The sequence below is a fragment of the Nannobrachium achirus genome, assembly GCF_963921795.1.
Source record: "Nannobrachium achirus genome assembly, chromosome: 16".
Lineage (NCBI taxonomy): Eukaryota > Metazoa > Chordata > Actinopteri > Myctophiformes > Myctophidae > Nannobrachium > Nannobrachium achirus.
In genome coordinates, this window is record NC_137823.1 from 41,823,341 (window position 1) to 41,841,152 (window position 17,812).

The following is a 17,812-nucleotide window of genomic DNA, read 5'->3' on the forward strand; positions in this document are numbered from 1 at the left end:
CACACACACACACACACACACAGAGCTGGTTAAACATGTTGCCTCATGCTAGATGCAGAATAGATAAGCCTCATGCTAGATGCAGAATAGATAGTAGATACACCATAAAAATGCTAATATACAGCATATGATTTGTGAAAGTGACAAACGGGCTTCACAGTTATGTCAGGTGTGTTCATATGCTAATGGTGATGCGATTTCAGATCAATTGCTCCAGCCACTGAGGAGAAATGCTGTTTCAGACAGACAGACACTCAGACAGACAGACAGACAGACATTTGGAAAATTATATGTTTGATTATGCTAATTTAATCTAATTATGCTAATTATGAAAATTGCCCAACATATGCAAGTTAGCATCCAGCAGTTTCTAACTGCTGGGGACCCATACTCAACATTTCTAACATAAAACTTTAGGGTACTCAAAATGTCTGGGTTCACAATGGGTCTCTATGGGCTGGCTACTGGACTATAACATCAGTGGTTCCCAAAAACTGGGTCGGGACCCATTTTTTGGTTTGCGGACCCATTTTAATGGGTCACAATTCAATATTATTATTATTATTTCAAATGATAAAAAAGGGGGAATCCTTCATTAACACTTTGACTGCCACAATGTTAAGGGTTTTAAGGGTATAACCCTTGCCACCATAGACGGCCATTCATTTTTGACGGAATAAATTGAAAATGGTAGGATGTACGAAAATTGACAAAAATTTCAGAGAATATAGAGTCGGAACCTTAGCTTTCACCATAAAAATTTCGTCCTGCTGTGGTGTTCTGCTGTGGAGAAACCTGAGGGAGAGCGAAAGCTGTACAGATGAAAAAGGAGCATCAGAAATTTACTTTCTGAGATAATTGAGGTCAAAGGAAAAAAACTTTCAGAAGCCCTAGAAACAAATTGGTAAATGGTACAAGAACACACAGTACCTCTAAATGACGAACAGGGTGCCGGCCATAATGCTGTAAAAAAAAAAGTTAAAAAAAGTTGTACCGTGGTCTAGTTATAAGGCAGGAAAGTGGAAGAAGCCAGGAGACTGACAGAGGCTCTTTTTTCATCTTCCCAGGATGAAGGAGAGACAGAGTAGAATCCACTGTGTTTTGACCTGGGATTTTTTATTCAAGCCTTCAGTTAGACATCAGACATCTCAAAAATAAAGATAAAAACTCTGATAAAGATTTAAAAAAAACTTTACATTGCTGTTTCACTTCAGTATAGTTGTAGATGTGTTCCATTGCAATCATCATTTTAGTCACTTCAAACTAAAACGGTCAAACTACCCTGAGCAATTCAAAGTCATAATACATAAAATTAAATAAAAATGTATGTACATTCATATGGAAATGTTTGTATTGACAAATTCAAGCCAACTGCGACAAACTTCACCATGTTAGAATCCAGACCAGGCAACTGCAAGTAAGAGTAATTATGAAAAAAAAAACATAATTACCATAAGGTATATATAATTATTTGCTATACATTTTATATACACAGGTACATATATTTCCAAAATAGCAGATCTACAAGCTCATAGCCCGGCACCGCGCTATGAGCTTGTAGATCTGCCATTTACATATGATGCCTAATAGCCGATCTACAAGCTCATAGCCCAGCAAGGCACTATGAGCTTAGTATTTTCATGGCTCTCCTTTTAGTAGACCTTGTACCAGTGAACTGTACCGTCATGAAACTGTACCTTTTCCTATGCAAACTTCTAATAGTCTTCAATCAATCAATCAATCAATCAATCAATCAATCAATCCCTTCTTTGTATTTACCTACTGTATGTTTTTATACTGTTTTTTATTTCCCTCTTTTTTCCTGACTATATCTACTGCATAGTACTGTGTTCTATCCGTCTGTCATTCAATGTTATATGAGATACTGCAATGGTTTACTATGGAAATAAGCATAGTCTTTTCATGGATCTCATGATCTCCTTTTAGTAGACCTTGTACCAGTGAACTGTACCGTCATGAAACTGTACCTTTTCCTATGCAAACTTCTAATAAAGTCTTCAATCAATCAATCAATCAATCAATCTCTCTCTCCCCAACTTTCTCTCTTGTATCATGGCTGTAAGGTTTATTCTAACGTAGTTGGTTCTCTAGCGAAAAAAAAAGAGAGAGAGAGAGAGAGAGAGAGAGAGAGAGGGAGAGAGAGAGAGAGGAAGAGAGAGGAAATCTGAGCAGGCTTAGCAAACAACGTTGGCACCGCTTCGATGGGTTACCTTTAGAATAAAACACGATAAAACTATAAACATACAATGAGGATTACCACTGGGATTCTTTTTCGATCTCCATCTCGCTGGATTGGTCAGACTGCGACGTTTGCGAGTGACTTATAGTGGTTGTTTTGCTGGGATGTGTTTGTTTTGCACTAAATGGAGCATCTGTCCTCCTTTCTCACCAAGCTAAGCTAAAGAGGCGTCAATTGGGTATGGCAAGCTATGGCAGCTGCCATACCTTGGCTACAGGGGGAATATAATAAAATGTACTGTAATCGTGCCTGTTGTAAAGTTATGGTAACATGACTGGTGTCTTGCACGCGAGCCTCGCGCGCGTGAAAGACACCAGTCATGTTGCCATAACTTAGCTTTTTCTGAACTGACGCCGCTGAGCTAAACGCCCTGCTCGATCGGTGGTCCGCGCGCGGACCACCTGTTGTGATCCGAGATGAGCATAATCATCTCTCATCTCATGCTTGCTCTCGGAGCGACGTCCCCAAACACGCCAATACACCACTGTATATCAATCAATCAATCTAGCAACAACCACTTACTTAGCAGTTATTTTCGCTGCGACGCCGCGGCTCGGTGGTCCCTGGTGGCCTGGTCGATGAACCATGACGATCCAGTAAAACTTTTCAGATCACATGTAAGTAGAAGTAGTCCTCAGTAGTATAGTAAAGCACTAAACTAAACCCCCCCCCAAACACATGGCTGCAGCTCCTTCCGTGAATGCCGTCCATCCAGCAATCCCAGGCCTGGGGAGGACGGTCATGTACCAAATCACCATGGTAACACAAGGTAACACAAGCTGATTGGCCACACAATGGTAACCATGGTGATTTTAGTCATTCCAGGGCCCAGGACGGCTGAATCCAAGCGTCAGTGATACATATGCTCCTAATCTTGTGTTTAATAAAAAAAAGACATTTATGTGGCATATGCCGTTCGTGGCGGTGAAGGGGGGGTAAAAACGTATGTGGCATATGACCTCCGTGGCGGTCAAAGTGTTAATGGAAGAAAGTAAAAGTATTTAAATATACAAATTACCATTTTTATATATTTTTTTAATTAGCTAAAAAAAAAGAATTACAAGCTCAGCTCCGTATGGAAATGTATTATCTATTTTATTTTAGTTTTTGGCCACTTGAATACCAGCATCCATATTCTATGGGGAACACGAGTTGTGAGCTTGTAGATCTGCAATTTTTAAGATATTTGGTGTTGACTGAATGAAGCACAGAGCCAACCAGGTTTAAGTAGATAAATAACACCAAGATACTGTCTATTTACAGTACACCACATTGACAGGTTTATACACCGAAATAAGGCCATCGTAAGGAAAAGTAATACATTTATAATTCACCATCAATACCGATTTTCTCCCACAGAGTTGCTTGTGTGCAAATTGAGACGCGGAGGGAATGGTTATTCATCAATACCGATTTTCTCCCACACTTGTTCCCTTCATACCCATTCCCTTTGTGTCTCACTGTGCACACAAGCAACTCTCCCTAAACCGAAGAAAACACTGTAATGCCTTTTCATAGCCTGAATCTTACTTTTTGGCAAGGGCTCTCCTCTCCTCGGGGGTGTAATCAAGGGATCCTATGGCACCTTCTCCTTTGGTTGGCATGAAGCCAATTATAGCTATCAAGGCTGTTCGAACTGAAAAAAAACAAGAAGAGGAGAAAACTAAATGTGTGGGGGGAAAAAGAGAAAAGAATCAGAACCTGCGTACACCAACAGTACCGGATAACACGGTCGCATCATGTTACCACTCACTCACTACAGGTACAGTACATGCAGTGAAATGTTGGAAGACTGTTAAATACATGAATACACTATAGCAAGCTAATGCAAATACAAATACTACTACTACTACTACTAATAACAACAACAACAATAATGTTAATAAGTATGGAGTAAGGAAGTAAAAATAAGATTTAAGTTAAAAATACAGGTAGAACAACAGGTATCATTAAAAAAAACTGCTGTTGGAGGTTTAAACAAATACCATCATATGTATCTTTTGCAGCAATGGGGACTGTGCAGAATAAGGAGGAGGGGGGGCATGGAAACAATTTGCACAGAAGGCAGAAAGATATCAATTTCACTTGCCACAACATTTTGAGCAGTTACTCAGAATGCAGATTGAATGCAGTTTTTGGTTTTCTCTTTATTTTTCGTCTTTATTTAAGGCTCAGACAGCCTCGGGGCAAAAAAAAAAAAAAACTATTTCCAGCCATGAGCCCCAGGCTTCGTCTGCATCACCACAAACAGCCAAATGAAAAAAAAAAGCCAGTGCATCTTCGTGTTGTCAGGTTATGCCAGTGGTGTTACGTAAGAGGGAGTAATGCTTTGGTTTCTGTGCGTAAGCCAGGATTTGCACCAGCCGTCTGCTGCGAGGACACCCCCCCACCCACCCACCCACTCACTCACCCACCCACTCACCCACTCACTCCTCCAGCTCACAGAGTCACTCAGCTGACACAGAGTGGGGCACGCTGTGCAATATGTTTTGGGTCAGCAGGCTGCTGTGATGTGTTCATGTTATGACTGCGGTTATGTTTTGTCTATGATCTGCTTCTGGCCAATACAGACTAAATTGATCTGGATGGCCATATAATATTATTGTCTTTAGATGGAACGGTGTGCTTTTAGAGGTTATTGCATCATCTGTGATCATTATCAAATGGTGTCGTTAATAACGTGCGGCCAATGCCACATTCTATAATCCCTGTGGGCTGCTTTCTACGGTTAGGTTTTGTCGTTTTCTCCTGCACATTGCAACTTATTGGTCTGCCGGAAGGGCTTTCAAAGATTTTGTAATGGAATCAAGGAGAGAAACCGAGAAGTGGGCCATGAAAACACGAAACGGATCACTGAGGTGACTCTTTTCTATCAGAGATAGTTCCATTATTTCCTAGCATTTTAAAGACTATTTTCTTGTACTGCAGGTTTTGCTTTATGATCCTGGTATCTCATTTATCAAAAACAGTGGGGAACCGACGCTTTCAATGTATATTCCCAAACAAAAAAAAGTGGAAGCTCCTTGCTTGCAAGAAGTGAAACTTTTATAAATGTGACAAAAACGTGTTTACTTTTAAAATAGTAAATGGTGCATTTATATACAGTAGTGCCTTTATCCAAGGCGCTTTACATAGATTGTGCATTATATTCAGCCATCCACACACACACATACACTGATGGTGGAGGAAACCATTCAAGGCAACAACCTGCTCATCGGGAGCAATTAGGAGGGTTCAGCGTCTTGCTCAAGGACACTTCGACACTAACTCTGGGGGAGCCTTGGATTGAACTAGGCACCAAGTGGCCACGCTACCTCCTGAGCCACTGCCACATTATTCACAATCTATAAGCTCATAATGTATTGCATCACGTGATTGCCTATTTCAAAACAGGGAAGCCAGGTTCAAAGTGGTTAATGGATATTTCACTTTTTGCAAGCTTGTTGCTTTTCATTTATGATCCTACAATGCGGGATGAGTGAAAATGTTTATTTGCTGACTGACAGACAACTCAATATGTCTTTTAATGTCATAAAGAAATAGGAGCTCTATAGTGACAAATACAGTAAATGCTGTTGAGAGAATGTTGAGCAGACAACCACCTCCTGCTCAATTTAATGAAAGGATGACTTGTCAATATGATGAATTAACTACAGGAACAGAAGAGAGCTCTGAGAATAATGAAAATGTCTTCATTAAGGTTGAAAAGTAGCTCCTGTTCAAGTGGAGTTCAGTTGTATTGCCTGTCTGGGCTTTATCTCACTATGAAGTGCTTTGCTTCATTGCCTTCAAATCTTTTGTTTAGTTTAATTCAAGTTAATAAAAAAAACGTTATGGATTGGTAGTTCACATACATGGAATAATGTTTTTGACAATTTAATAAAATCTTCATTTAAAAAGTTGGGTTGTGCAATATAGAAGGCCATTGGACTATTGTTGGCACTAGAGGAAAAGGAATGGGAAATTTCCATGGCAATACAGGCAGTGATTTTTGAGATATGTTGTTTGAGACCAATATGACAAAGACAGCCCTTAGAGTCGCTATAGCATTATATATAAAAAACAGGGGAAGGTTTATGCAGGAAGCGCATCTTTTCTGCAATGTAAACAAATAAAATAATGATTAAAAAAAGCAGAGCTTTTCTTAGAAAATACTTACTGCTCCAGGAGGGCTGCCAAGTCTCCGGATGGTGGCCAGAGATGCTCAGACAAATCTTCTTACCAACTTCAAATCTTCCGTTTGGCTAAAAGAAAAGACGTGGGAATGGGAGTGAGTGGGTATTCTAGAGTAGGTTTGGTTGGTAAATTAGCATATCAACTACAGAAAGCACAGGAAGATATGAATCTTCAAACATTATAATGACAAAAATAAGAGAAAAGGTTAATTGTGAATAAAGTAAGCCTTCAAAGAGCAAATGGACACTTGCCAATTGCACAGGTGCAAAGGAAAAGGGAGCTTTGCGTCACTCCATTTCTCTCTTGTCGCATTATCTTTTGATGGTACGTCTTTCATGAACAAAAGGTCTCTTGTTCTCAGAAAACCATGGCAATTCTGTCAGACAGTAGCATTGACAGCCTGCGCTTTGTTCCAACAGTCGTCACTGTGATATGGATATAACTAAGATGTGTTTTTTGTCACTGTCAGGGTGTGTGTGAATTGTGTCAAAACATGCAAGAGCAAGAGTTTGGAGTTGTGTAATACAGTATGTGTGTGTATGTTTGGACATGTATATAAAGATGTGTGTCTCTCGCAACATTCACCCTGGCATCCCTATTTTGGCGTATACATACGCACGTGTGCGTGCGTATGTATACTATAGGCTACATCTTACTGTGAGGAGAAGGATGCTGGGAGGTTTCATAGGGTACTCCGGGGGCAGGACAATCCTCCCGTGATAAACCCCACCATCGAAGTCGGAGTCAGGGGGCCCGCGGACTGAGAAGTGCCATTCAAAAAGGTTGTCCTGTGGGTGGTAGAGAGAGAGAGAGAGAGAGAGAGAGAGAGAGAGAGAGAGAGAGAGAGATGTCACGTTGACCCACCGCCAGGCGACATGTCACGAAGGAGAAACTGAAGACAGTGATTTCACATGTGTCACTCCGAGGGGCTAAGGGTGGATGATGTATCCGTTTTGTCATTTTTCACCGCCAGATAAGCAGTGAAAATGTTAATGTTCTTAATGGCCCTAAATTGCTGAGCGAACAATTTTATTTGCTGAAGGAATATTAACTACTAGTGCTAGTACATGTGACGTGTGGAACAAGAGAGGCATAGGTCTTGGTGTGTGTATGTGTGGGGGGGGTCCTGGACCTACCTCCAGTGGCTGGGCATGGTAGTGTTCTGTTGGGTCCCTCAGTTCAGCTGCCTCCTTCATTAGCCTCTTCACCGCTAACACCAGGTAACCGGAGTAAGGTAGGTAACACACACACACACACACACACACACACACACACACACAGGTTAATGCCCATAAAGTGAACTGGGTGTCATATAATGCCAGGCATAAAACAAATACCGTACACGGTACACACACACAAATATGAACTCAGACTGAACACACAGAGGTAGCAAGGTAAAGAATTAACAGCAGGTGACAGTCTGAGTCAATCCATGGTCGTTACAGCTGCTGTAATGACTATCAGCCCTCACTAGGGTCTTACTGCTGCCATCCCAAAGGTCTCAATACATTCCTGTTGTGTGCCTGTGTTGCACTGGCTCACACTGTCCCAGAGCGCTGCACATTAGGGAGGCTGGAAATGAGCTGCTTTGGGGACGCTCACAAAAGCCATCAGACAGAGCAGTGGTTTCCAACCAGTGGTCCATGAGGAGGTTCCAGGTGGTCCCCAGCTAAATGATGGACAGTTGGTAACCAAATGGACCCTTATTGCGACCGTCAGGGAGCAGTTTACTATGAAAACCTCCACCGGCCGTCCGGCCGTCGGTCGGTCGGTCGGTCACACGTCACACGTCACACCTTTGCCCTGCTCATATCTCCGCATCAGTATATAGGGCTTGTTTGTTTATTGTATGACATCACGCCACATCATCAGCTGTGGACTCTGTGATGTCATCGTATCGCATCAGTATATAGGGCTTGTTTGTTTATTGTATGACATCACGACACATCATCAGCTGTGGACTCTGTGATGTCATCGTATCTCCATATATGGCCATCTCCGTATATGGAGATATAAGTCGTCCATGCCCAAGTATGGGCTGGTGAGGTCAGACTTTGTGTGATGCGTAGGTTATCTCCATATATGGAGATTCAACATTCCAGGCAATGCTCTCTTCCCTGGTGAGAATTGCCCCTTTATATAGGGCTTGTTTGTGTATTGTATGACATCACGCCACATCATCAGCTGTGGACTCTGTGATGTCATCGTATCTCCATATATGGCGGCCATCTCCGTATATGGAGATATAAGTCGTCCATGCCCAAGTATGGGCTGGTGAGGTCAGACTTTGTGTGATGCGTAGGTTATCTCCATATATGGAGATTCAACATTCCAGGTGTAACTATGGCTACCCGTATGACGTGAGAGGTGGAGGTTGTGATATTTGTGGAGATAAGCGACCAACGGTCGCTTATCTCCCGATTAGGGAGTCTTACTGGTAGAATAAGTCTTGAGAGTGTTAAAATGTTACGCTCTCAAGAGTTACAATTAGACAATATAGAAGAATTGTTCATTTGATCAACGTTTGCCTTTTATCTCTCCTATGCTTGGATCGAATTGTGGACAAAATCTTATCCAACAACAACAAAATATTCTAAGTTTTGGGGTCGGAGAGGCTGAATCTCATCAAATGGTGGTCCGTGGCTCAAATGCAGAATACAAAATCCATGGGTTGCATTTGTAGTCCTAAACGGCCATGTTGAGGACCAACACAGGTGTTTCAATTTGTCTGATTGGCATATGACTAATGTTCTATGCCAATCAGAACACCTGTGTTGGTCCTCAACATGGCTGGTGTAGGACTACAAATGCAACCCATGAATATAATAGACCTCGATATGAAAAGGGTTAAAAACCACTGAGACAGAGCACACACAAGTCTGTGTGTGTGTGTGTGTGTGTGTGTGTGTGTGTGCGTGCGTGCGTGCGTGCGTGCGGTCTCTTCCACAAACTCACACTGCCACACTGGATTGTGTGGTGGTAGAATGAACCCTGTCACAGGCAAATTGAATTGAGGTGAATTAAGACTGAATGACACTGTCGTTGCCCCCCAACTATTCCCTTGAATTGAGTACATGGTATGGCCAAGCCCAGAATGACCCACATTCACACCCGAGTTACAGCACAACCCTGAAAATACTGTGTAATGAAGATGTTTTCAATAGAGAGTTGACATTATGCCTGATGAAAAGAAAAACCCAACCAGTGCTTCAAGAAGGAATGTGACACGTCGTTATATAACTCTGATTTATGCTCAAGTCAAAAGAAGCCACAGCATTACAAAAGCCTGATGGAACTCATTAATGGCCAAAATAGAGGCCATTAGCAGAATTCAGTCAAATCCTCAATGTTAATTTATCCATTGGTAATCTCTCAAGACAGACTCTGATAGCTCTGATAGATATCAAAGGAAGAGGAACAGACCGAGAGGGTATTCCCTTTTCTTTGATGATGGTTTGCCAGATTGATCCATTGGTAACTCTTAAAAAGGTTAAAAAATATACAATAAAATAGACCCATACATGTCTATTTGGTTATATTTGCGGTATGCCGACACTAAACCGGTTCCCAGGCTAAACCCTGCACTATACGTAGTTTTGGTATTCAAAAATAGCTGATCTACAAGTAGATCGGCAATTTTTTAGATTTTTTTTTTTTATATATATATATATATATATATATATATATATATATAAATAAATAAAAATTATATATATATTATATATATAAAATTTTTTTGGGGGGGGGTTGACAGGCATTCATTGTCAACACAATATTCTTACAATGCCTCATAGATCTTCATTATCACAATATACATCTTACTTATGTATTATTTTCTTAAATATTTTTGGCTAAACATTTTAAATAATATTTTTGGCTAAACATTTTTGGCTAAACATTTTTAAAAAGGTAGGGTAAGTGATATATTTGTGTTCAAATAAGTGTTAAATAACTACATATTCTGATCATTGATATAGAATGTTTGTTCAGTAATAGGAGTGTTATGGCTCACCTGCTCTGAAAACTTGAAATGGGACATTCTGCATAATGCGTACTTTTACTTTTGGTACATTTTGAATTACGGACTTTTACTTGTAACAGAGTATTTCTACATAGTAGTGATACTTTTACTTAAGTAAAACATTTGAGTACTTTTTCCACCACTGGTGAATGATGCCGCAGAGAGAAGGAACCACAGCTGAGGTTGTAAAAGCCCGATTTATACTTGGCTGCGCGTCGTGTCGCCCAACCAAGTATAAATCTACCTCACAACTCTCAGGCTCAAGGCGAGAGATGTGACGAGAGGAAGTAAACACGTTTTGGGTTATGTTAAGGTCAATTACTACTACATGGAAGCAGTTGGTTTTTTTTGGAAGCCGGCGTGTAGACGCAAAAGGCCCAAGGGATTAGGCACCAGAAGAAGCATCTGCTTGCTTTAACCCCTCATGACCCTGCCACGAGCAGAGGCATGTTTAAAGCCCTCTGCATTAATCTGAATGCTTACTGTATATCCTCTCCTCTGTGTGGGACGGTGGGGTTATACTGTCACAGCATGTGGCGAATTTGATTATTGTGACGTTAACAGTCATGAGAACAGTTATGATAGTTCATCTCCATAATTGAATTTTTTATGATTTTTTTCGAAAATTATGTTGGTTTGTTAAGTACTTAGTTGGAACTGATTGTTGGTATTATATGTGCTCCACCTCAGCATTCTCCCCGGGAACTAGCACACTGAAAAGGGGACCCTCATTCACAGCAAAACATAGCAGATAAACAAGCTCAGACGCATTGTGATCTTGTAGAAAATAGAAAAGCTATTCTGCGTACGATGACGTTTAAGTGGCCAAGGGGCAGCAAGACCTGGCCTACAGCTGATTCCTATCAACACTCAAAACCATCATCCTCCTGACCTCCTCCAATATGAGGTCACAGGCCGTCATAAATGGCAGGTGGTGATGTCACAGGCTCGCGTTAACAAAGCGCTTTCCGCTAGGCCAAAGGGGATCGTTTGAGCCTGTTGGAGCACAAGGTCAATTAGGCTCCCCTTCTGTGCGTCACCCCGCAGCCACCGGCCACCAACCAGCACACAACAGGAAGATGAAACAAAGATCGGGCTTCAAATTTGTGACACATCATTAGCTTGTATATCTGTGCTCATCCATCCATACTATAATTAGGGAGAGCAGTCAGTCAGTAGGTCAGTCAGTAGGAGGTCAGTCACAAAATGCATTATCTATTCACTCGCTTCAGCGACTGATCTCAAATTTAACATGGCATTGGCCATTAGCATTATACACATGGTGACGGAGCCCGAATTTAATTTGTCCCAAATTCTAGCTATTTATTAGCGTTTCTTCACTCTACAGCCTGTTGTCAGGGTTACGGTCCGTTCCTCCAGGCCATGGGATCTGTAGCCCCGGGCCCACACACACCTCTCTCACAGTTATGAATGTTGCAGTCTCTCTCTCTCTCTCTCTCTCTCTCTCTCTCTCTCTCTCTCTCTCTCTCTCTCTCTCTCTCTCTCTCTCTCTCTCTCTCTCTTCTCTCTCTCTCTCTCTCTCTCTCTCTCTCTCTCTCTCTCTCTCTCTCTCTCTCTCTCTCTCTCTCTCACACGCATGCAACGGGTGATGTGTGTCTCATCTTCCAACGGGTATAGAAAAATTATGTGGAGCAAATACATCCTCATACTTCTATCCACCTAATTTTGCTGTTAAATTATTTGTATCAATCATAAATATACACTCCTCCATGGGCTGCTCCTTACATTATGATGCTCCCACATATTCTCACGCACGCACCATGCAGTTACAGTTACTTTCCCCATAACCCACACTCTGCACATATTTTGCAGCACATATATTCGAACGGGTAAGGTCTAGTATATATATATTGTATATCCTCACTGTTTTTTAAATAAGAAAAAAAGGTAATTAATCGTTTTATTTTTTATTATACTTTTTTTACTCTTTTTTGTTTGCCTAGTGAAAGTTACAGGTATGGTGTGTGTGTGATATCAAATGTGATCTTAACAAAATCACAATAATCTTTAATCATATTCCATCATATTCAAGGGCTTTGGGTAGAAATGAGACAGACTCCATAGAGCACTGCAAAGGCGTTTTGATTTGAGGCATTTTGTTCAAAAACGGAGCAATCCTGCAAACTTTGGAAGCCAATATTAGCCAATTAGGATGGAATATGAAATATCAGACGGATCGGACTTGATCACATGACTATAGAGATACTGTGTACCGATTTGCATGATTTTTTTAGATAATCTCAAGGAATAATAGGAAAATTTGTGTTTTACATAAGTCGGCCTCCTGGTGGCGCTATAAAAGGCTCATGTGAAAAATGCAGGGAAAGGGTTTTTCCTTGGCCTCTAGGGAGTGCGCTTACCAAGTTTGAAACTGATCGGTGGAGTTATAGGTAAAACCACAAATCGGCCTGTTATAGCGCCACCATGAGGCTGATTTCAAAAATTTGAGTGGCATTTCTTCCTCGACCTAGTGGGAACGTGTGTGCGCGATTTCATGATAATTGGACTTTGCGTTTGGGATTTGAGGCATTTTGTTCAAAACGGCTCAATCCTACAAACTTTGGAAGCCAATCTTAGCCAATCAGGATGGAATATGCAAAATCGGACAGATACAGATCAGTCGAGATACTGCCTTCCGATTTGTAGGATTTTTGGACAAAATCTGTAAGAGTACTGCACAGAAATGTGTTTTGCAAACATCGGCCACTAGGTGGCGCTAGAAAAGGCCCATTTGAAAAATTTAGGGCAGAGGTTCTAGATTGGCATCCAGGGAATGTGTGTGCTCACTTTGGCAGCGACCGGGCCAACGGTGACTGAGATTAGGTGCTCACAAACTGTGAGGACGCACGGACGGACGCACGGACGAAGGGGAAAACATACTCTCCCCCATGCCTTCGGCTGGTGGAGACAAAAATACGGTTGTGCTGCCATGGTGTTAAAATCCATGAGACAAACTAGAGGAGGAGGACTCTGTGTACCTGGAGAACGAAAAAGAGAGGAGGAGTAGAATAATTAGTGGCAAATCTGTCAAATTATTATGGATGAAAGCGATGACAGCTTAAGTACCCGCAGTGTCTGCAAGCTGGAGGAGTGAAGAAAGAAGGCATTAGAGTAGAGGAATAGAAAGAGAGAGAAAGGCTAAGTTCAGACCGGCTGCCCAAATCAGATTTTTGGCCCATCCATCCACCGATTGGAAACAGATTTCCTTCTTTTTTAGATTTCTAAAGATTACAGTAAAGATTATCAATAGTTGCCGTGACGTGAGCCTGTGCTCATTTCACTTTCCCTGATCAAAAGGGGAAATTTATGGTAAAAAGGCTTCCACACAATCACACAACACAGTGAATCCTATGATGACATAACCGTTACAGAGCCATGGCGTCTGAAGGCAAATCCCTCTTCAACCTTTTTCTTCTTCTTCTTAAATGCAGCCAATTTGGATGAATAGCAACCTGCCAGGCCATCTTCTCTGAGGAGACAGTTTGTGGTACATATCCATCAGAATAATTCATCTATTCTAGACTAGAGGACGCGACATGCCAGTTGGCCCAGTTAGTTGCAGTTCAGTACGCAAAATAGTTATTATAGTTTTTCAGTTTGGTGTTTGAATTCAGTTTAGTTTTAGTTCTGAAGGACATCATTGAATTCAAAAAGTGCCAGAGTACACGTTTGCAAACCTGAGAGATGGATTAGAAGTTTGTGTACAGTACACACACTACACACAATTTAGGCAAAATTAGCCTGTATGATAGTAGACATACTGTACAAGCACATAAAATCACCCGAATGGTTCTAAAACTTCAACAACAGCAACGTTACCAACATTTTTACAGAGCTCCAGTCCAGAGTCAAACATACAGTAATATGACTCGTCTCAAATGTACCATGATGATGTGTTGTGAATGTGTTTGTAATGCACAACACACGTAGCACCACACACAGCTATGATGACATCAGAGCCAATGTATGGGTTTTACTTTGAGCACTGGTGCTGCTGGAGGTGACAGTAGGGCTGATGTGTGGCGTAAGCCATCCTGACAGCCACCCCCCCCCCCCCCTCATCTCCGTCCAAACTGGGCCAATGACTACCCAGCAGGCCTTCACACTAGCCCACAGAGCCAGGGCTTTATACCTCCCCCAAGCTACTGTACAGCACAAACGTTGCTGTTGGGTGGAAACCTCATATGTCCAACCCAAAACTGTTCACTTTTCAGGATTCAAATTCAAAAACAGCAAAGCAGCAGCTCTACGAGCTCAAAACGCGGCACATGGTTGCGCATTTTGAGCTTGTAGATCTGCTACTTTTGATACATTTGTGTAACACTGTGTGGTCAATTGGTGTAGCAATTTACAAGAAAAGTTGAAAACTATGAATGGAGATAAGAGGATTCAGCCCTACAGCGATGACAAGCAAATTACTGTAGAAGTAAATGAAGCATTTACTAGCTAACCATTTGGAACTGTGAAGGACACAGGCAAACTCTGTCGAGCGTTTAAGTAGAAAATAGGCTTTGGCCTCTCTCATCATCAAACCACAAGAATATCTATACCTCTGACTCCTCTAGCTGTATTACTTCATTGTATGATGAATAGCCAAACCAATCGATCTAAAATCTCATAAAGCATTGTGATGCAGCATTGTGAGCTTGTATTTCTTTTTTTCTTTTTTAGGGGAATATTGTTTATGAAATCGTTTTATTTGTGTGGTTAAAAAAACTAGTTCTGTCTTTCTTCTGAACTCTGAGGCTGGATGAAAGCTAAGCCCATGATTGACTGTAAAGCCACTTTTGCCCCCCAAAAAATCTTATATTTTGCATAAAGACTGTTACATAATCAAAAGGAATCTTCAGCAAGACACACATACAGAAGGAGAGAGAGAGAGAGAGAGAGAGAGAGAGAGAGAGAGAGAGAGAGAAGCGAGAAAGCAGGTGAAGGGGGAAAAAGCATGGACGCGCTGAGACCGAGGGAGACCAACAAAGGAGAGATAAATCAGAACAGAGAGACAGCAGGGGAAAAACACTCTAGCTAAGCATTAAGGTATTATTATTTAGGTTAGAACTTAGTTTCTAACTCCCGGCATCCCAGCTAGCTGCAATACGACACAATTCATCACTTTCAGTTTCAAGTTGAGTGGTGAACCTGCAGCAGAATATCAGAATCAGACGGATGTACCAGGCTGAGAAAAAAAGCTCCTTTGGGGATGTCTACGTTCTCCCTCATTCATCCAGACCCCACAGGGAAGGAGGGGGGAGGCTCTGGCTTTGAAGACAGCGCCAGCAGTGGCTCAGACTCACGCCTACCAGACCAGACTCTTAAACCCCTCAGGTCATGGGCCCTGATACCTTGGCCCGTGGCTGCAGCTGTCGACAGGGGAGAAAGTTGTGGGCAATCCATCAGTCCACCACTTCTCTTGGGTGGGTGACAGACTGATTTTTCTCAAGTTCTGATTCCAGTGGCAAGAAAAACATGGATGATCATGTTAACATTCGGTGGATGCTTTTAAAAGCACCTTATAGTGCAGACACACATCAGTGTGGATCAGATGACATAAATCAACGGGCCCATTTCATTTTCCACTGTGGAGCAGGAGATCTAGCTGCGCAGGACACGATGAATACAGCAAGGCAAGTTGACAGACCAACTGCCGTATATATGAATTTGCATAATCAGGACTCGACCTCAAATTCATGCAAATGAAGTCTGTCCAGAGCAACGGGGCCGGCTAGTGTAACTCAGATCACACTATCAAACAAGGCAGTGTGGACAAAATATGAATCAAAATGATGTTACTGCATTGCCTTTTTTATGATTGAAAATGTTTTGCTTAGCTTAGCTATAAAATGAGATTGTCGGTGATCATGCGGTTGCCATGTTAAATACGTTCCCAGAGCAAAAACCAAGTACCTCCTCCTAGCTCGTAGTGCAAAACTGCTTACAGCACCTCCCACTGGCCAGAGGTGGACCAGTCAACTCAATATTGCACTCAAAGCACCTAGTGTAGGTAAATATAAACAGTATTTCACTAATTGTATGTTTGATTAATTCATCTGTAATAAAAACGTAAGCTTTTTGGCTTGAAACATCTTGCCTTTGTAGTGTCCCTACAAACCCCTAGACCCAGTGGGTCGTAACGGTGTCATAGATCAAGTGTGTCACTATTACAGTGCCAACTGCCAAGTGTGCACAGCAGGAGGGAAATGAAGCACTAGGCTATCTCTGGCAACATCAATACCTGATCCAAATAGTAAATACATCTCCCTGCGAATCTATAAACAACATCAGTCAATTAAGGGACAATCATCCTATAGCTGATAGGTTAACTTGGAAAAGAGTTTTGAAGCAATCAGAAATACATAGGCCTAAACACTCAGAAACACCAAGCTACTTCATCTAGCATCACAAAACAATACTTGCTATGTCATGACTCATGAATCTTTATTTGATTGATCTGTTTTCTTTCTTTGTAGCTCTGAGACCACTTCTGAGACTACTTTTGCCAAAAGCTTGGTGTAAACAAATAGCCTAAATTTAAGTGAACTTGGGTTTGCAGACAGATTTCTTATTTGTATCAGGCTTTCCATTTCTCAGCATGATGTCCCTTCAATGTTGATGTAACTGTGCACGGTTGGATACAGTAGGCATTCAGCAGATACTTTTACAAAGTGCAATTGCATTGGAATTGCAAATGCAATGTGACAGACGCTCCATGCCTGTCCCTCCTGTAGAGTGAGTGAGTTTCACATCCCGTTTTCATTTTTGGCTCTTACTTCTTTGTTCTACCAAGGAATAGCTTAGTAAAGTAGGAGTGACAAGTTTTTTTTTGCCACTGGGGTTAGTCTGATCGCTTTTAACCACTTAAGCCCTATATCGTACAATAAATAGTGAAAATAGCCAATCTGTGAGCTTGTTATTGGCTACTATGAAACCATTGAAAATGTTTGAAAGCATTTGATATTTTTAGCCTACGACATGCCCAAAATAGGGACGCCAGCCTGGGCTAAGGTGGTTAACCTCTGCTGCTTTCAACCCACTCAGCTGGAAATAATAGGGAACAAAAGAGAGCTAATCCCACTCTAGACTAATCCCACTAATAGATATAAAATGAAAATTAAATAACAAAGTGAACTGAAGTATAGAGTACACAGAGCAAAGGAATAACAGAAGCTGAGTGGTTTGATCCTCTGAGAGTACACATAGTACACAATATGCATTTTTGATATTTTCATGACTAATCTAGAATAAAAACAATAGTAGTCCATCTGATAAATAACATTAATGTATGACTTCTTGGTAACTGTTCTCGCATGCACATTCTGTGCTCACAGAGGGTGATC

General features: G+C 41.4%; 1 protein-coding gene across 3 annotated transcripts in view; it reads right to left on the reverse strand.

The window, feature by feature from the left end:
• ube2j1 (ubiquitin-conjugating enzyme E2, J1) overlaps positions 1–17,812 on the reverse strand; it is a 49,347-nt gene that overhangs the window by 16,259 nt on the left and 15,276 nt on the right. For 2 of the 3 annotated variants that reach the window (XM_080745361.1, XM_080745359.1), the window contains exons 2-5: positions 7,573–7,646; positions 7,093–7,224; positions 6,420–6,504; positions 3,791–3,896 (exon numbers count right to left, since the gene is read on the reverse strand). In XM_080745361.1, the coding sequence (XP_080601487.1) occupies positions 3,791–3,896; positions 6,420–6,504; positions 7,093–7,224; positions 7,573–7,632 (383 nt within the window). In that variant the 5' untranslated portion in view covers positions 7,633–7,646. Of the gene's footprint in view, positions 1–3,790; positions 3,897–6,419; positions 6,505–7,092; positions 7,225–7,572; positions 7,647–13,265; positions 13,457–17,812 lie in introns of those variants that run through there. The other variant, XM_080745360.1, reaches the window with a different exon arrangement.